This window comes from Anopheles darlingi, chromosome X, assembly GCF_943734745.1.
Source record: "Anopheles darlingi chromosome X, idAnoDarlMG_H_01, whole genome shotgun sequence".
Classification (NCBI taxonomy): Eukaryota; Metazoa; Arthropoda; class Insecta; order Diptera; family Culicidae; genus Anopheles; species Anopheles darlingi.
Genome location: NC_064873.1, coordinates 6210235 through 6229673, shown reverse-complemented (window position 1 = coordinate 6229673; position 19439 = coordinate 6210235). Strand labels below are relative to the sequence as shown.

The 19439-nt window shown below is 49.9% G+C and overlaps 4 protein-coding genes across 6 annotated transcripts; 1 reads left to right on the top strand and 3 right to left on the bottom strand.

Annotated features, from left to right (window-relative positions):
* The first annotated feature begins 89 nt into the window (after nt 1-89).
* Nucleotides 90-10738, top strand: LOC125954388 (uncharacterized). Of its 2 annotated transcripts, XR_007469038.1 has the most exons (5): nt 90-233; nt 1235-7028; nt 7153-7337; nt 7429-9394; nt 9897-10738. XR_007469038.1 is itself a non-coding variant. In XM_049684629.1 (4 exons), the coding sequence occupies exons 2-4, from the start codon at nt 1443-1445 to the stop codon at nt 9299-9301; spliced, it is 7644 nt and encodes a 2547-aa protein (XP_049540586.1). In that variant the 5' UTR covers nt 90-233; nt 1235-1442; the 3' UTR covers nt 9302-10738. The 2 variants fall into 2 exon arrangements, 1 of the variants encoding a protein (XP_049540586.1); XM_049684629.1 differs by having other exon boundaries at nt 7429-10738.
* A 222-nt stretch (nt 10739-10960) lies between these two features.
* LOC125957644 (uncharacterized) lies at nt 10961-13221 on the bottom strand. The gene is made up of 3 exons (XM_049690527.1): nt 12724-13221; nt 12237-12498; nt 10961-12165 (listed from the first exon to the last, which is right to left on the bottom strand). The coding sequence occupies exons 1-3, from the start codon at nt 13219-13221 to the stop codon at nt 10961-10963; spliced, it is 1965 nt and encodes a 654-aa protein (XP_049546484.1).
* Nucleotides 13222-13675: 454 nt separating this feature from the next.
* LOC125952933 (DNA polymerase subunit gamma-1, mitochondrial) lies at nt 13676-17749 on the bottom strand. 2 transcript variants are annotated; one of them, XM_049682676.1, is made up of 3 exons: nt 17615-17741; nt 14155-17475; nt 13676-13996 (listed from the first exon to the last, which is right to left on the bottom strand). In XM_049682676.1, the coding sequence occupies exons 2-3, from the start codon at nt 17262-17264 to the stop codon at nt 13699-13701; spliced, it is 3408 nt and encodes a 1135-aa protein (XP_049538633.1). In that variant the 5' UTR covers nt 17265-17475; nt 17615-17741; the 3' UTR covers nt 13676-13698. The 2 variants fall into 2 exon arrangements, with proteins under 2 accessions (XP_049538633.1, XP_049538632.1); XM_049682675.1 differs by having other exon boundaries at nt 14155-17749.
* Nucleotides 17750-17989: 240 nt separating this feature from the next.
* Nucleotides 17990-19420, bottom strand: LOC125953015 (DNA polymerase subunit gamma-2, mitochondrial). The gene is made up of 2 exons (XM_049682683.1): nt 18592-19420; nt 17990-18514 (listed from the first exon to the last, which is right to left on the bottom strand). The coding sequence occupies exons 1-2, from the start codon at nt 19418-19420 to the stop codon at nt 18225-18227; spliced, it is 1119 nt and encodes a 372-aa protein (XP_049538640.1). The 3' UTR covers nt 17990-18224.
* Between the last annotated feature and the right edge of the window lie 19 nt (nt 19421-19439).

The following is a 19439-nucleotide window of genomic DNA, read 5'->3' as shown; positions in this document are numbered from 1 at the left end:
GCCGTTTACAGATTTCAGCTGCACATAGTGGCAGCACTGGTGTCGGGCACGGAGAAGCATCGAAACGTCAAGACAACAGTGCAAGCAAACCGAGAAAAGAGGAGGGGAGAGCTAAAAATTTAATCGTAAGGTAGAGCCGTGGTGTAAATTTGTCTGGTCAGGAGTGTCTGTGAAAATCATGTTTTAAATAAACCATGAATTCCACGCTACGGAGCCTATTTGCTGTAACAATCGTAAGTCAGCGTTTGTTTCTTATTTGAAGCGATGCAAGCATAGTGAGCTTTCTCCTGCGGTCTTGACCCTTTTTCCGCATACTGCTTGGCCTTAGTTCGGTGCTATGGATTGTGCGTAGATGTAGAAATGGCGACAAGCAAAGCTGTCGTCAACCATGCTATTGTTCAGGCCTACACGCGATACCTGCACATATTCGTTTGCGGGCAAGTGTCCTTTCTCCTGAAACGCCTGGTGCCTTGTAACGCGAAATGCTTATTTGGTTTCGTAGTGAGCGAAATGGTTGGTATCCAGTGTGCTGCGAAAGAAGTGTGTGTAAATGCATAAAAGAGTGTGTAAATGGATGAACAATAATGTCTGGGCAAAAGCAGGACAGCTGCGGCTAGAGAAGGCCTTTTGAACTAGCGTCTCAAGTCATCGCTAGGCTATTAACCCGAAAAAATAAATTCATATTAGCCTCCAAATTCGTGTTGTATTGAGCAAAGCTAGTCTTTGTTCTCTGAGACTCAGCAGGACCCCTGGTTCTGAGGGGCCATCTCTGAATGTATGATACGATTAAAAATAGGAAAACTATATTAAAGTGTTTTTGGGCTTTACAGAGATTTTTCACGTAACTTTTATGTTAGTACCCAAAGATGGAAAGGAATTAGATTGGATTTTATCACTCATTTCTTTGCTATCTTAAAGACGTTGCAGCGTTTTTTTTTTGTAATTGTACTAACGCTTTCCCGGAAACTGTGTGTAGGTGACCGACAGCCCTTGCCTGGCGTCAAAATAGCCGGTGGAGTACTCGATGAGCCCCTAGCACACACATAAGAGCCACCAATAGTTCGCACAATTTCATATCATGCATTAGAGCGGCCCATTAGTAGTGCATCTTTTTGGGTTGTTTATGTGCTTTCGCTGGTACACAATACCAATTTGCTCATGAGCTTTGATTTACAATTTAAAAAAATAAACTAAATGAATCGAAAATATTAAATGATTCTTTCTTATTTTTCAGAGCATGCGTCCATAACTGTGTCATGACTGTGACGATGGATGTATGTTGGATCCAATGCATCTAGTAGTCTGTAGATGCCTTTTATTCTGGTGTACGTGTATTGTAATTTTCCACAAACTATTCAATAATTAAATGGTACTGCCCAGGTGACCGAGTATGAAGTGACATCGGGTGTAACGGTAACATTTATAAAACAAAAGTTAACAATATGGATACATTGATCGAGTGCCCGGTGTGTACTCTGTACCTCCGTTCCGGGATGAACCTGTCGGTACACCTCGATACGCACCCCAAAGAGAGTGTAATTAAGGCACTGGTAGCCATCGCCCAGAAGCGTACAACTTCGTCGTCGGTCACACACAGCACCGGGGGAGAAACCAACGCTACAGGAGGTGGCGCTATCCTAGGATCTACCGACATTTTTTCTTATCTAGTGCTCGGTGGAACCGGAGCTACTAGTAGTGCTGCTACGACCGAAGCTGGAATAAATAATATGCTAACAGAATCCGGCAATAAAGTTGGTCGTACCGTTCCAGCAGTAGGGCAGCAGCAGGCAGATGCACTGTCCCTGAATGTCACGGGCCGTGCTCAAAACCGTACCCCACCGAATGCCATCATGTACGATGGTTCGACGACGATCGCTTACGCTGATGCACCAGTATCAGCGGCTGGTCTAAGCACAGCAGTGCTTTCTGCTTCATCTACTCAACCTCTGGTCTCCACCGTTGGGCCTACCGCAACCAACGGGATCGGCACGCTAGGTCCCAACCATACGATAGCATTGATGAACACGTGCGAAGTAAGCGGTGTTACCACGTTGAGCCATTACCCAGCGAATAACGTAACGATCCTGAAGCGTGAATATCTCCAGCAACAAAGTAATCCGTTAGGAGGAGCTAATACGCTGGGCACCAGTTTCCTGCCCACAGCCGAGTCATTAGAGCATGGAAACACCAGCTCCTCCAACACTTGTGCCGATGGTCCAGCCTCAACCGTTGTTGGTCGTGCGCCTGGTGGAAACAACGCGATCTCCATTTACCCACGCTATACAAACGAGCTCTACTCTGGGCCACCTCCTCCTTATAGTACTGCGATCTCCTCCTCGGTTGCCACCAATACACAAATAATGCCTGCAGCGGTGGTGGCCGATCCTGCTATACCTGGTGCCGGCCTCGGTGGAAAGCTTACTTTCATAAGCAGGAGCAAGACTGGCGCCTATACTATCGACTTAAAAAACAACAATCTCGGTAGCTTAAGCAACAACGACAGTAGCTCTACCAGCACCCAACAACTTGCTACTTACAACACATTAGTACCTTTTTCTGCAATTGAAGTCCCGACAAGCACTTCGACGGTTTGCAGTGTCGCCAATGTGTCAATGGCGGCCGGTTCAACCTCAGCCGCTTTCCGATCGCTGTCACTAGCGCACCAACAGCTTCGTCCGGAAGCACAATACACCGAGAGAGAGGATGGAAGTTTTATTGTGTTCGAGAACCCAAAGAAGATAGTGGAGTATCGCGAAAATGAGGCAGGTGAATTGACGCTTTTCGAGAAGATCGTCAAATCACCACCCTGGACAGCACAGGTTGACCAACCGAAGCCGATGCTGGGAGGCGTTGGGCAGCTACAACAGCGTCATCCCACGCAATCTAACGAATATGCTACAGCACAGCAATACCATCAACCGGTAATTCATGATCATGAGCAACTGCAGCTTAGCGATCGCCAGAACTCTGAGCGGTCCGGCAATGTAGTACGATCGGAAGCAAGCGTCATACCATCATCCTCCACGGTCCCTTCCTATGCTGTTCAATCGATGCCAACGTTCCAGTTGCTAGTGGCCAGCTCCAATGCATGCTCCACGCCGGCACTAGCGCCACCCCCAACGTTGTCCGGTAGAGATACAGCCACTATGAATAATACGACGACAGCGGAAATTATTACGGCAGTCACGGGATCGGCCAGTACAAGTACTACACCAGCCACTCCCTCCTCCGTTGCCAATCCCACCGCACCCTTGCCGATGCGAAAACGAACCGCCAGCGGACTGAAAGTACTAAGCAACATCAAAGTGACCACCGATCTCTCCCAGGGTATTAAGGACATTATCTTAAATCTCAATTCGCGCAATGGGGGCGGTCGCACCAATGCGATCATTGCCGCAGCGTCTTCGCTAAGTGGATCGACGGGCATGGATCGTGGAAATTGTAGTCGACGTTCGTTTGGCGAGGAACGGCCTGTGGTGTCCTGTGGAAACGAATTGATAATACCGCCAGCCAAAAATCCAGCGACTGCTAGTGATAGTACCAGCATTCTCGCTAGTAACATTAACATAGCTAGCGTGCAGGGTATCCGTGCCAATAGCATCAATGAGCGGCTACAGGAGCTGCAAATGATTGATGAGGTAGAAGAGGTGGTGGCTGAAGATGATTTACTTGAACCTGAAGAGCTTGACGATGACGACGATGATGATTTAGAGGAAAACGATGATGCAGATGATGAAGAGGACGAAGAAGACGATACAGGCATTTCCACGGCGGTAGATTTGGAAGGCTCGTTGGTAAAATCCAAGCTCAAGAACTGTTTTACGGGTCAGGTTATTGATGCGGATGCGTCACCGTCAGCTAATAACGTTGCTGCAGTAGTAACAAGTGTCATCCGGATGACTTCAGACTCTGCAACGCCTGCGTGCTCACAGGTGGCAGCAAGTAGCAGCAGTCAATCGGACTTAACGTTAGGCGAGGTGACTTCACTGTCCGAGGAACCCGACATCAAACCGACAATTCTTCATTGCGACAACGGAGAGGAAAATGCAACCACTTCGCTAGTTGGCGTTGAAAGATCCAGCAAAGACGAACGAAAATTGATATTTCTTCCCGTTGAAGGGGCACAGACGCAAACACTGTCGACGGCGGCTGGTAGCAGCAGTAGTAATACAATGGTTACGGCAACGGCTTGCTCAAGCCGGGCATCACCAGATGGCGGAAAGAATTTTATTCAGACCTTACCGTCTACCACGTCATGCTCTCAGCAACGTCCAGCTACATGGACCATTGGTGGGTACACTAACACCAACTGCAAGCAGGTGTTTCGGCCTCCCAAAAAGCTGGCGGTAAAATTAATCCGTCCCCTTCCGTTAGCTAGTAAAGGTGACAATGGTAGTGGCGTCGGTGAAGTTCCATGCTCGGATACCTCTGGTGTGCAATGTCGTGCTGGAACGTCTGCGAAAGGTGTATCTAGCAACTCGGCCTCCTTGATACTGACTCCTTTGGCGCCAGGTACCTCCGAAAGAGCCCCATTACGAACAAACTCAATTCCGAATAGTATTACCGTCGTGATTCAAAAGACTGAGCACCACCGCCTGTCGGGAGTAGATCTGCCGCCACGCGGCAATGGTGCAAACGACGAGAGCGGCACATTCCGGGTGCTGCAATGTGAGGACAGTACCGCTACATTGTCCACTGACCATCCACCACCAGTGTGTCCTTCAGGTAGTCAAATCCAGCACCAGCTACAACAATTGCTCCACATTAAGCAGGAACGTCCTTCGATGGAAACAGAGCCAACGAGCGGATCGCCACAAGCAACACCGCAATCGTCAATTCGCCCAACCTCACTCATCTGTTCCGAGATTTCGCCGCACGATTCCTCAATCGACATCGCCAAGCAGCGCCAACTGGTTGTACATCAGGTGGCACTGAAAGACGAAACGCTACATTCACATTCGAAGGCAGCAGTCACCCACCATTTGCAGCCATCTGTCTCATCCGATGTAAATGTCGACGTTTACAACCTGACGTTTATTGGCAATGCCGATCATGCTGTTTGTGAGCCGCTCCTGCAGAAGAAAAAATCAAACGAAGATCTAGAAGCTCCTGATTCGATCAGCAAGGAGAAGGAGGTAGTGGAGGTTATCGATCCAGAGAACGGAGAAGAAGACGAGGAGATGATGGATGGTAGTAATGAAGCGCGTATCGCTAACCCGGACAGTAAGGCATCAGTGGCAGAACTTATACGTGCTGCACGGCAACAGTTCGGTTGCGCAGGTGGGAACAATGATCGCAGCTGGCAAATGAAGGTACAATCTGGGATAGATGGATTTACCGTAAGTCCTGTGATGGTAGGTGATCTACAGCAACAGGAGGACGAGGACGAAGACGAAGACAGTCACAGTAGCAGCGGCGGAGAGATCGACGAGATTCAAATGAAGCACATTCCTCGTGATAAGCCGCACTTTTACGACATTGCTGCACATGCTGGCAGTGAGCCGCTGCGCCAAAACGACATTGAAGAGGACAGTAAGGATGAGCTAGTAGAGTTGCTAGATGCAACTAATACGAGGCCCAAAACGGAGGGAACATGGGAGATGCATCTGCGCCATCAACGAATAGTGAAAAAAGGGTGCAACAGCGAAGTCGATTGTAGCAACAGTGACGGAATAACAGCAACTAGTTCGGTCAAGTCTATGGAGAATGGATTAATTTCTTCTGCGCAGTCGCTCGATAAAAAGGAGCAAATTGCATACCAGTCATCATGTATTCCGTTGTTGCCGACAGCCGAAGATAATGCTACGAGCGAATTAGAATCGTCGATAGTGAAACCGGAGAAAAATGCGAAGGAAAACAAATTGTTTGATGAGCCAAAACAACATCTACGAGAAATGGCACCAAATTCCTGTTCTTCGTCTGATATAAAGGAGAAGGATTTGCTTGAAGCTGGCCCTTCTAGAACAGTGCTTGGTGGCTCATATGATACAACTATTCCGAAGAAAGAACCAGGGGTAGCTCCACTGCAGTCCCAGTCGCATAAAACTAAAATGCATTTGGAAGGAAGAGAATATAGGCAGGTTTCGTGTCCTATTTCCACCAGTATTCTTCGAAGCGATGAGAAGGACCTGCTCGAAGCGGGACCATCGCATAGTACTGGCAATTTGCAGCAGGAACGTCACAGCACTGTCGGACCCCGTGCAACACCTGTGCACGAGCACAATGGTTCCAGCAGTAACGATTGTATGTTACTCAACACTGAACAGACTAAAGCTGAAAAACAAAGTGAAGCCGGCAGTACCGGTCACCCAGTATCCTGGGTGCGCAAATATGCCGTAGGACAGCAATGTAAAACCGAAGAAAAGGAAGAGGAGCTAGTGCAGACAATGGCGAATGAAGTAGATGATGCAAGTCCAGACCACGAGCTGCTAATGACTGCTGGAACAAGTGATATGCAACTGCTGACCGCGCCCTACCGAGAGACTGATGAGTGTCTAGATAGCTATGGGTCCCGTTACATTGGAATTGGTTGCGATGATAACTGTAGCATCAACAGCAACAGCAGCAAGTGCAATAGTAGTGGCCATGAAAGCAACAGCAACAGCAACAACAAAATCAACCGCGACGGGAGCAGTAAAGGCAACCGCACCAGCAACAGTAATAGTAACTGCAGCAGTCGTAGCAGTATCAGCACCAGCAATAGCAAACGCAACAGCAGAGACAGCAACGCAATGAAAGGTTGTAGCAACCATAACACGACGGATTGCATCAGTCAAGCAACATCAGCTAATGGCGGTGGGGGTCACGGCAGCATTAGAGCAGGAGGTTCTGGTGGGTTGACGGGCAATACCTCTAGTCGTCCACCATCGACGGTGCTCTCGTCCGCTTCCTCGACCACTTCGTCCAATCTAGAGCGTGCGGTTTCGACGGAAAGTCTTAACATCCGGACGGACGAGAAAATGCCGGCCAAAGGTGAAATCTCTGAGCAGGAGAGTAACGGTGATATGGACATGACATCTTGGAATCGGGTAAGCATGATAAGCCTTAGTTGCCAGGCCATGCCGAACACTCTTGCGTTGATCGATGGAGTGATCCCATGGACTTTAACATATCAAGCGCATTTATCCTTTTCTTCATTTCGACTGTTTCCAGCTGTACACTGCAGATGAAAGCATTCCCATCTATCCGAGCTCTTACGATCTTTCGACCGCACAGGAAAGTTGGAACCTTAGCAATCGCCTGCAGCATCAGTCTCATAATCATCCACCAGGTACCAGTACTAGTGGAACCGTTACCAACAGTGCACATCACTATTACGTGCCACACGGTGTAGGATTGTAAGTTTGTCGTTTTTTGAATTTCGTTTCTGCCACGAGGCATTGCTACACTAATGCATGTGTTTTTTTTTTATAACCCTGGACGTTTTAGTCGATTTTACGTTCAAAAAAACCAGCAGTCTCCTCAACTAGAGCAGCCGCTATATCGTAGCAATGGATCCGATGGTGAACTGCTGGTTACGGAAGAAGAGTGCGCTGAGGAGGAGGAGGTCGAGGATGACGAAGTGTTGGAGTCAAACGAGCACGCTACTGTGAAGGGTTCAATCGTGGTCAAAGTGGAGCAGCATTCTTCGTTTTCTGTCAACGCTGTGAAAGAAGCGAAGCTGATAGCGCAAGAGGGAAATCCTAGCCGTCCATCGTACTTTGATATTAGCTCGGTCGGCGGCCAGCAACAACAATCCATACTGGAATCGTCATTACGCGAAGAAGCAACAGCATCATCGAAAGCGGGTGGAAAGCTGCGCGTATACCGCTGTCAGGAGTGTCCGAAATCGTTTGCCTCCATCAAGCAACGACGCTTGCACGTACACAATGAGCACGCGGAGGAGCACCTACAGTTGACCCAACAGCGTCACCAGCATCAGCAAGAACCGCAAACTTTGGTGGACTCAAAGGAGGGCATCATCGGAAGCGTGGATATTGCTGTAACTGGTAATTCCTCTACGGCCACAACCGTCTCATCCTCACCACTGCAGGTAGTAATGAACTACAACTGGCTAAAGCAAGAAATTCAACGAAAGTGTGAAGCAACAACAACCGGCAGCAGCAGTGCGATCATGCTGGCTGCCAGAAGCTCCTCCGCAACCGGCGATAATGGTGCCGTTGGAGCAGATGGTGTTGCCACCACCACAGCGATGGACTTTGTGATTAGTTCCGCCATCGTTCCAGCCAGTCGTAAGCGTACATACGTGTGCGGCAAGTGTAAGAAGCAGTTCCAACGCTTCAACCAGTTCGATGCACACTTGATGGAACATCCAGTCGAATGTTGCAGCTGTGGTCGCACCTTTAAACAATGGCGCAACTTTTCCCTGCACATTAAGCGTCACCTCGGCATCAAGGAACACCAGTGCCGGGCATGTGGTAAGCAGTTTGTGATCAAACAGAAGTTAGTAGAGCATATGCGCATTCATTCCGGCATCGCTCCAATCAAGTGTCAACAGTGTGGACGTCAGTTCAAGCGGTTTTCCAACCTTGCCCAGCATCGGAATCGACATCATGTTGCCCGGACAGTTGTGAAAAAAGACTTTGTGTGCCAGCAGTGCGGTGAAGTGTTTCACTCGCAAGCGAAAATGACCTGGCACCAGGAAATTCACGAAAAACAACCAAAATCGTGTCCATACTGTCGTGAAAAGTTCATTCATCGCAACAGTCTGACACGTCACATACGGCTATCGCACACGGAGAAATATGCAAAGCTAGAGCTGAAGACCGAACCGTGTACAGTGTGCAATCAGCCGTACACGAGAACCAGCATGCGGCGGCATATGGAGACTCATGGACTAGCCGAAGAGCGGCTAGCGTTTGCCTGCAGTATCTGCAACAAGCGGTTCACGACGAACTGGAATCTGAAACAGCATAAGTGGACGCACGCAAACCCAACCATGAAGCCGTATCAGTGCACGCTCTGTCCTAGCGGCTTTGTGCGCCATTCCGATTATGTGACACACGTGAACGCACACCGATCGGTACGACCGTATACTTGCAATCATTGCGGTCGTCAATTTATAAGGAAGTATAACTGGATACGGCACACGCGGGAACACGAAAGCGACAAAGGACACCGCTGCGAGGATTGTGGACGAAAGTTTCATCGCAAGTATTATTTGACTGAGCATCGCCGTATTCACACCGGCGAGCGACCATTTTCCTGCAACATCTGCGGCAAAACGTCTGCAACGAAGACGAATCATAACAAGCATGTACGCATTCACCATGCGCGCGATCCGTTAACCGCAGAGGGCTAAGCAGAACAGCCCACGAAGAGCTAAGGAACAGAAGCCATGGATGGGGATAATCCCTATACTTAATACTTCACGTCCGTCGACGATGAACAAAAGGTAAATGAATATATTATAGAACGACGTATCACATCATACACAAACCACAATGGACTTACGAATTTGAGCAGTCGCGACGAGATGGTGCAGTAGTAGTTGAATTTGTTTGCTAGAAAAAGGAAAATTGCAATTTTTCAGTTGAAAAAACGGTCTTGCCATGTGGTTTGGTGCAAGATAATGTTTATGAATATTAAGTAAGAACTTTCATTTGTGTACTGCTACTGTTTCAGGCGTATACTAGTTTGAGCCAGCATATATTAGTATATTTATTGCGTCTTCAATCGTGTCTGTTCATTACCTGCTTTGTTCGCATTTTCGTGCGATGAAATGTATTTATTGTGTATGTAGCGGTGAATAATTTAGACAGTTTAAAACAAAATGAAAAATATTCCAAATAATGTCCGCTTTACGTATGGTTACTTTGTCATTATAGGCATTGTAACATTTTGTCATTTATGATACCATTTGGCTAACGATCTATGGCCTCACTTACTATTTACAGATTGTGTACTGGCGGAGTCTGGGCTGGGTTGAATGATCAGTCTTCTATAATTATTTCTTTCTTTATTAAACGCACATTGCCCTAAACGGAACATTCAATTTCGGACAAGCAAAAAAATGCATGTTAAGTTCAGGCGGTCAAAGTGGTCCTTGTATATGTTGCGAACTATATTTGTTTTTCTTGTGTCTGAAAAATTAACTAGAAGAAAATTAGCTGCACCATAAAGAAATAATGCGTAGAGTAGGCAAAGATAAGGGGTATGCCGGCGCAGATATTTCTCTTGTACAAATTGTCTGTTCTATTATAACGTTGGTCTGGATCATATTGACTTTTGGTGTGCTGCACATTAGTGGCACCCTAAGGCTTTTAGGCAAAAAAAAAAACACAATCGGACGGTTGTAGTCAAAGAGGTATGGTGAAACACATAATTGAACGATATTGCTTTAGTGTTGACGCTAGTGAGCATAATCGATAAGAGTAGCACGGGGCGTCGTTATATAAGAGTATACACCGTAAGTAAATGAATTCGTGTACAGCACAGGGAAAAGCGGCTACGTCCGGCTAGCATGTGCGAACGTACGTTTATAGTAACGTAGGAACATACCGAAGTTCCTCATAAGCATACACTATTAAAAGGAGGAAAACAGCCAAGAAACAAAACCATCACGCGCGACCCGCAAGTTATATCACTAATGAAACCTCTAAGGATATGAGCCAGAATAACGATAAATGCGTAATTGAAGGTATCCCCGATTGGATATTTGGGGCAAGTAGCTCCGTTAGTAGTGTACTAGTTCTCATTAAGATAAATAATACGGAGAAACATACAGAACTCTTAACAACTGTCATCATACATTTGTAGTTTTTGTTTTGTTGTTGCCCTTTGGCGTTTTCAGGTGTATCTACAGCGTTGGTGAGATTTTTTTTTAATTTCAAACCATTTACTGCATCAGTGTTACATTACGAGAGGTAATATTCGCACAGATATGGCTTTTGTGATCTTTTGGATTCGATTACTCACGTTGGGCGCAGTAGCACCCGAATGATGCTGTGCACGGGGAGCTCTAGTAGTAGTGATGGTGGAGTAACTCGGCGGCGATGGCAAAGAGTGCAAATGATAAGCCGATCGTAAGCACGTAGAAGGCGAATTGCATGTCCAGCACGGTGAGTACCTTGAAGTTGGATTCCACCATACTTTGGACGACGCGCCAGTTCCGGAGCGTCCACTCGTAGCGCATCTGGTCGATCCAGTGCTGAACCAAGCCACCGCCAACCATACGCAGTAGTACCCGGTTGAAGCACTCGGCAAACACGGACCGGCGCTGCAACACGTAGGCCAGGTTGTACGTGCGCGGGCATTCAGGTATGAGGTGTAGCTGTCGCGTTGCCATATAGACTGCGTTGTCCAGGTCCAGTGATGATTTGCGCGTAACCGTGGCAATATTGCCGAGCCGGGCGACGCGTGTCAGCATCGACTCCTGTACTGGTAGGTGCACCATGCGACGCCGCAGTGAATCCATCCGGGTGCTGTAGTTCACAGCGAAAACGTCGTCCAGGAAGCCCCGGTACTTCACCGGAATGGCCATTTCACTCTCGTCCAGCTGCGCCAACGTGCTTATGTCGCGGCCGTACATCGGATTCACAAACACAGCCGCTAGCCCGGACTGGTAGAGCGAGACAAAAATTAGGCTCACGAGCAACAGGCCGGTGAGGAAGAGTCGCTCAGGACCGGCACGAGTGAACCGTTGATAGGGAGCACTCAGCAACAGGATATACGTATCGATGACTATCTGCAGCAATTGGCGACCAGGGGTTGCTTGCCGTATCGTACGCGAATGGTTGAACAGCACCGCCCAGCGATATCGACGGGACAGCCATCCGCCAGTGGTTCTGGTAGTGGCCGCCATGATAGCGCCATTATGGCGCTCTCCAGCACGCGTCCGCACACATTGTAGGGTGGCGCGCAGCGTGGCCCAGCACAGCGAACAGAGGGCACCCAGACCTACCAGCATGGCCCAGATGTCGGCCGGGAAAATGTACAGTGGCAGCAGGTATTCCGGTATGCGACGGGCCTTCCGCACCAGACAGCATACCGCATCCGAGTAGACGCTGGCGGTGAACTCCAGGTCACGCGTAAAGTAGTCCTTGATGAAGAAACCGGTAAACACGATATCCACCTCGCGCCGCACCAGCCGGCCCATGGCGCCTGTGAAGCTGCCATTAGGCATTCGGTCACCGAACAGATCGGCATCGGCCGGCACGTGGATTACTGAAACGGATAGAAAAGCGTCAGTGACGACAAGATGCTTGGCTTGGCTCCCCTTCCACCGGTACATTTACCGGTAATGTTTAGATACTGTTGCAGTACGTCGCGTGCGGTAATGTCCGCTCCACGGTACACCGTCGTCATTCCTTCTCGCATTACTGGGTTGCTGTAGACCGATCGAAACACCTCCACTCGCACGGAAAACCCATAGAAATTATGGCATGGTACGCACGGCAAGGGTTTGCCGATGGCCAAATCGATAAGTACACCGTGAGCAGGACTCTTATGAGCACTTCGCGCAGGGCACTGGTTAGTGTCGGGCTCAACTTCATCCTTCTGCCACGGTAACGGTGCGAACGGGTCGTAAGTCAGGACGGTGCTGTGCAGCTGGACAAATACACGGAATGCACCCTGGCGGGACCAGATTAGCCGCAGCACAGCCAACAGCTGATCCCGCTCTTCATACTCCATTTGCCGTTCATTGTCACATTGCCTCGCCTTCTTCTCCTTCTGCTCATTCGCTGTTTTTTCTTCGTCCTCCTCCTCCTCCTGCTGGCCCACCTGTACCGACTGCTGCCTCGTTACGCTGGTAGTAGTGGCAAATAGCAGCAGATAGGTACCAAGGGGATCGAACAGACACGCATAGCCAGCGGTCAGCAAGGCACTCAAGTTGCCATATATCACGTACCCGGCGCCGGTGCGCGCGTTCTCGTTCCATTGCGTTCGAAATCGGTCCCACTGCCAGCTTAACCCCGGTGTGCAGGCATCCTCCATCGGCATCTCGTAGCTGTAACGACGCACCGTTCGCTGCTGCTGTTGCAGTAAGCGCTCCTCGTAGCTCTCATTTTCACCGCGCACGCCACTGTCGTGCGCTACACCGGGCGTGACGATATCGATCGCATCGATACTGGCGAAGATCAGTTCGATTTGCTCGGTCAAGGTAAGGGGGCGCTTCCGTTCTTGCTCCTGCTGCATACGATCTGATAACACCGAAACACTTAGCAGCAACAGCAGCAGCAGCATCTGCAACAACAGCGGTACGAACCATTCAGCCGCCATTGATTGCTATACCATCTAATCTCCAAGACACTGCTAACTCTGAACAACGAGCAGGGATGGAATGTGATTGAAGCAAAATGGTGCAGGTTGCAACAGAACAATAATGATGCCAGAGTGCGGAATCGAATCTATGGTACCAGCTGCTAAACATAAGCCCCCTCATCAATCATGCACATTTGGTCAACATTTGCATGACTTATGCATAAGCAGATCACTCCATCTCGCCCCCCTCGTTAACACCATTAGCCATAGCCATGCAGCCAGCCAGGTATACACCAGTATCCCTCAGCAAGGACAACCATTTGGCCTAATGAAGCGGCCAGCCGGCTACATGTGCACAACTTCTCCAACACGGCAACCACTGCTCACAAGAGGTGACGTTGTGCAAGTCATTTGGCTGTAGTGCTTTCAGTGTACACTAAATTGAATAATTGATGGAACTAGCTTTCGATGCGAGATACTATTTATTACCAAATACTACGTGGCAACACTCGTCTTCGAGTTGCTCCGGTTGTCTGCTCTAGCTGGCGGTTGCTGTTCGCTCAACGGTTGTTTGTGCCATTCCCAAGAACTCATATCGCTGTCGACCGGACCAAGTTTAGCCAGCGTTTGGTAGATGTCGAGCGATTCGCCATTCGGCACTTGGTACCCGCCTTCCAGACCGTGTGGGTTCGATGGAGTGCGACAGTCGGCGTGAGCCTCCTTGCGTAGCACCCGATCTACCTCGACCGTAGAGAAGAAGGCCACAGACTGGGGAAGGTCTTTGAAGCCGACGCTGTCGAAATGTGTTTGTGTGAGAGATAAAGAGAGAGAGAGAGAGAGAGAGAGAGAGAGAGAGAGAAAGAGAAAGAGAGAAAAGAGAGAAAAGATTTAGCAGCATAAATCACTAGAATGACCGACATCGATTGGTGGGAGGATCGTCCTGCGTATTACCGATGGGCACAGAAGGAGCGGGTCAGTAGGTTGGTGACATGCATGGCAAGTGCGGCCTTGTGAGCGTATTGTTCCGCTACCAGATAGCGAACCTCATCGTGGAAGCTTAAGCAGAAGCGCACCCGGTCTTCCATCAACCAGCGCATACAGACGAGCATGAGATGCAGAAAGTCGACGGCCCCGCTCTGCACCACCCAATTGATACGCGTCGGCATGAATCGATCCACGTCTCCGCTGTGGGTTGGTTCCGGCTCGAGGGCTCGACTGAGCCGCCCGCCCAGGAACGGTGTGCTCGGACGGTCCGCACTCGCTATCTCCTCCAAACGGTTGAACATGACACTCTCGGTGCCTCCACACCACTGAGGCGGATAGAAGAGTTCATCGATGGCGTGATTGAAGAGCCGTGCCAGCCGGAGCGCCTCGTATTGTGTGCAGTGCCGCGGAGCATCCGGGTGTGTCTCTATCCATTGCTCTCGCAAGCGGTATAATCGACGGCCCTTGGTGAGGGAAAACATTTTGGTTGCCTTAGAGCGAGCTTCCGCCTGCGAGATGGTCGGGTTGAACTGCTTCAATAGCCGCTCGGCAAACTGCTGGCCGGCACCGTAGATACGCGCATAGTTAATAACCTTGGCATGATCGCGCGAGATACCAACTGCAGCCGCCGTGACACTGTGCATGTCCGTGCGGGTCGCCTTGGTGCCGCTGAGAGTCATCCAGCCGAAGGGTGTGCCACCGTGAAGTGCACCGCAGCTCGCTACGCCAGCATCACCCAGTACCGAAGCAATCCACAGCTCTTGGCTATCGACGTCAGCACCGACGATTCGGTAGCCGATCGGTGCCTGCACCATGGCCCGTAACTCCGACCCAATCCGTTCGCGCTGCGCATTGCTGGCTGTCATCCACGTGGGTTCGGAGGCACGCCGGGTTAGGGTGCCGCACACCACTACCTGGGGTAGGATAGCACCGCAATCACTCCCTGATGATCCGTTTCCATTAAGCCACACCACCATCTGTCCGCGGATACGATCCCGATTGTTGCGCCAGTACGAAAGCATGCGTGCGATCGAGACGACTCGCTCGGCTGCCCGTCCATCCCCTGCTAGCACGTTTTCCGAGAACTTGGCTAAGAAATCCTTCGACAGAGGATTCCCCACCCGGTGACCGGCGCCATCCTTGTGCGGAAGCTGCAAAAAGAAGCAGCAACCTTCAAGCTCGAGATTACACCAAACACCGGCCCCTCCATAGGCTATTGGAGGCGCCTTCGAGGCCGGTTGTCTGGAATGCCGATAGTAGTCCTTCCGACTGATCGACTGCTCGACATCACGGCGCAGTTGGCGTAAGACATCGTCGCTTTCGTTGCGGGTGGCAGTGGTTTGGCGCAGTTCTACTACCGGACAGGCAGCTACCAACTGCTCAAGTGGTATCTTACCGGTTGTCTGTGCTTCGGTGTTCGGAAGGTGACGGTATGGCACCAGAAAGCCCCAACCGTGCCCTCGGATGAAGTGCAGCGGATAGCCTTCCCAGCAAAGGGAAAGGAGCTTCGGAGCAATTTGCAGCCCGGTGCTAATCCGCTGGTGCGGTCCCGGGCGCCAATCGGCAGTATCAGGTTTCGAGCAGAGATCGCGATACCAGGCAGGATAGCCGGGCAGTAAAGGACGTCGTACGGGCAGTCGGTCTGCGATCGCATATAGATGCTGGAACTGCTTAGCCAATCTCTCTGCCTCCGCGTCACAGTCCGGTGATTGGCCAGCCTCCTTACGCTCACCGGTTCTTCGTCCTACGGTGGTCGGTGGTTCATTGTCGGACGTTGGTTTGGCTTTGGTTTTACGTGCAGCCTTCAGCTTCAGTTCCTGTACGCTCCAGTCTTGATCCCACAGCCATATATCACGCTTGTAGGCCTGATTGTGCAGCAATGCGCATGCTGCATCAGCACGCTGCGTCAGCAGTTGTTTTGCTTCGGTGTCCAGATCATCGTACGTCAGTTCCGACTCCGTAAGATAGCGATTCCAGCTCGCGTTCACTGGCAGATAGGCGCTGCCCATCTCAAGCATACCAGCTAGTGTTGCCGGATGTGGGAAGCGCTCCTGAAACAGAGGCCAGAGCTTTACTAATACGGCCTTGGTGGCTCGCACGTCCTCCGCACAATAACTCATCAGGTTACCAAAGTTTGCCCGCACTTCATCCAACGTACCCTCGACGAATGTATCTCGTTGGCTCTTGTTCAGTCGCTTGCCGCAATAGAGTGCATACACGTCAGCCAAGTTGTTCAGTGAGCATTGCTCACGCCACCCACTGTCGTTTGTTGGCGACGCTTTGCTGGACCTAAGCATTGCTCGCTGGTAGCTGGTGATGCCGCTAACGCACACGTGGAGCGACATTGTATCGAGGAAACGGAGTGCAGTGGGCTCGAGCCAATACTGTTCGCGTACTCTTGCCCGGTCGTACGACACGTTGTGACCGATCACAACTCTGGGTCGCTTGAAGCTGGCCCCAGTACGACAGCTGTCCGCCGTAGGATCACTCTCGAGCGGTATCAAGTCATCGAGTTGGAGCGCTTGCGAAGCGTTCTTATAACTCGAATCGGTGTGTACGATGGGGCGCTGGGATGTTAGCAGAGGGCTAGTCCACGAGTACCAACCGTTAGATCCTAGGGCCGTGGCGATGATTGGCATCATGCCTGCCCGTACGCAGACCTCCACATCGAATATGAGCACCTCATCGGGTGGGAACGGTACAGTTGTAGGAACGGTTGTTGTGCTATCCGCCATTGGCTTGTACCATGTCCATCCTGCTCTCTGTGACCACGCTTGTGGCAGCGGCGGTGCAGGTGTCACGATATCAACTATCGTATTTACGGCCGTGCGGTAAGGGCCACTCTGATCCTCTGCAATACGCTTGAAATGCTCCTCGATGGTCGCACCGCACAGAGGCGGTAGTCGAAGGTCCACGTCCGGCAAAATGATCGGGTTTGAAATGTCGATACCATGACGGGTGAGCTCATGGCACAGTTCCTGTTTCACTATCGGATCGATTGCCAGTGCCGACGGGTCGCTTGCAAATATTTGCCGATGAAGCTCCGATGAGAGCATCTGAATATTTACCGCGTTCATTCGTGGCCCCGCCGTATGTCGCTCGATAGCACATTTTCCTTTTATCGTCTTCGTCGGTTTGTGCGTGGTCTGCTCGTTGCATGGGTCAAGCACAGAGCATGAGGTAGTGGCTTTGTGCGCAATCCTTTCCCTTCCTGTAGCCGTAAAACGCTTTACGGTGCTCCGGGGTACTAGATCGGCAGTGTCCGGGGTGGGTTTGCTGCCGAACCATCTGCAGCGCAGTGCAGTGCGCATGCGAAACTGCCGAACCATTCGCCAGCACGTTGCCCGGCGATCGAGAATAAGGTTTGAAAATGTTTACACAGTTCACCGTCTAACGACACTAGAAATCAGTTTTTGATTTTTCTTACACTGTGTTGCCATTAATATCCTATTTCTGTTTCGAATAATAATCATAGTACGATACTGCTAAAATCAATTGTTCTTATTCGGTAACCTGGTGCAACAGCATTTCTTGCATTCCTTGTTGTGTGTTATGACGTCGGCTGCTTGCAAGGTGTTTCAAATAGAGAGGTGGCTTCTTGTAGAACAACACCCCGATCAGATTTTAGAAAAAAGTTCAGAATTTGACAGTCACCGAATTGTTTATGTTTACTTCGGTAACGCTCTTTTCGAAGCTGTTTTCGCTTTTCCGTGGTATTACGAAAATTAACGAAAAGTGGCACTGTCACAAAGAAACGAATGTTGGTTGCTCTCTCTCAAGAACCATAACGGAGAATGCCAGGGCAAATGTGTCGGAGAATATGCCATTTTAACATTGAACCAAATCAATTGGCATTATTCGGGTGTGGGCTATTTTTATGCCATCCCCGAGGGGGAGAAGGTTTTCCTAACTTACAAACATATATCAGCTCGGCCAATGCCAGCATACTTGACGGTACGGCCCGCCGGCAGTGTACGGCTGGGCTCGAGTGCATCCTGCACATTGGGCGGATGGTTGGCTTTCACGTGTTACTTTTTCTAACTTCGAACCAGCTTTATTAAATAATGTGGCAGATCGGATAGATGAATAGTTTCGCAAAGCGTTGTGTCACGGCTGCGTAGTTGCAGTAACCCGGTCTCAAGCGATTCATCCCGTAGTACGAATGCATACGGCACACCGCAGGCATCAAATGTGGCGATTCGGTTGGCAGCATCATCATCCGTTAAATGTTGCGTGTATATGCTATCGAGCAAAGAAATATCGGCTTTGCGTAGTACATGAGCGATATGCTTTGCGAGATCGCCCAGCTCACCCTGTCGGGCGGAATCTGCCGTGCAAAGAGAATTGATGAAACGGTGTTAATAAACAGTCATCCTAGCTTCTTTTCCGTATTTCCATGCTTACCTTTGGCATGACATAGAATAGCACATTTGAAGGGAGCTATTTTGCGGTGTAATCGAATGGCCCCTCTCGCGGTAGGGGAATCCAGCGCATCCATGAGCACGGCTAGAGTCATGCGATCTATATGCTGACGTATGTTTACTACACTCGGCAGACTGTCTGTTATGAATACCTTAGGAAAATCTTTTATCACTTGCTGTCCACTAAGCAGTTCCAACCACTCCAAGTCTACTACGTCAGACGCATTTTCTGGACCATCGGGTTCGGTAAACTGTGCCCTTAGCCTAACCACACTCCGCTCACAACCATCACCTTCAGTATGATACGCATCGGAGATGAAAAAACGCCCTGGGTTCGCTGACAGTCGCATCCACCAAATCTTACGTTGCCGTTGCGCTTGCTGGAAGAAATGTGGTGCATGCGTCGCTTCGATAAGGTAGCTGGTGCATACTACTGGACCATTGCTATCCACCTCCAAGTTTGTCGTCGAGTTGGTGAAGGGTAGCGCGGTCGTACCGGCTTCAGCACACCCCTCAACGGTTATTCCAAATGGTGGGGTGATTGCTGGCCGCTGGCTTCGCAACAGACGTTGTATGTTTTCACCGAAATTAATTTTACCGTCGCCGGTAAATACGGGTATTCTTTGCTGGCCAATCGTAACTCCGGCTTCTAACAGAGTGCTGCACTGTTGCCTCAAATTGTTCCTCAACATCTGACCGATAGGTGCGAAACGCAGGTTTTGCAGTACATGGTGATCGAAGGTAAAGTCTACAAACTTGCTTTTCCGGCAAAGGTCCAGTAATGCCCGAATCTTGCCGAAGTTGGTTGCCATTATTTTATACCTACTTCAC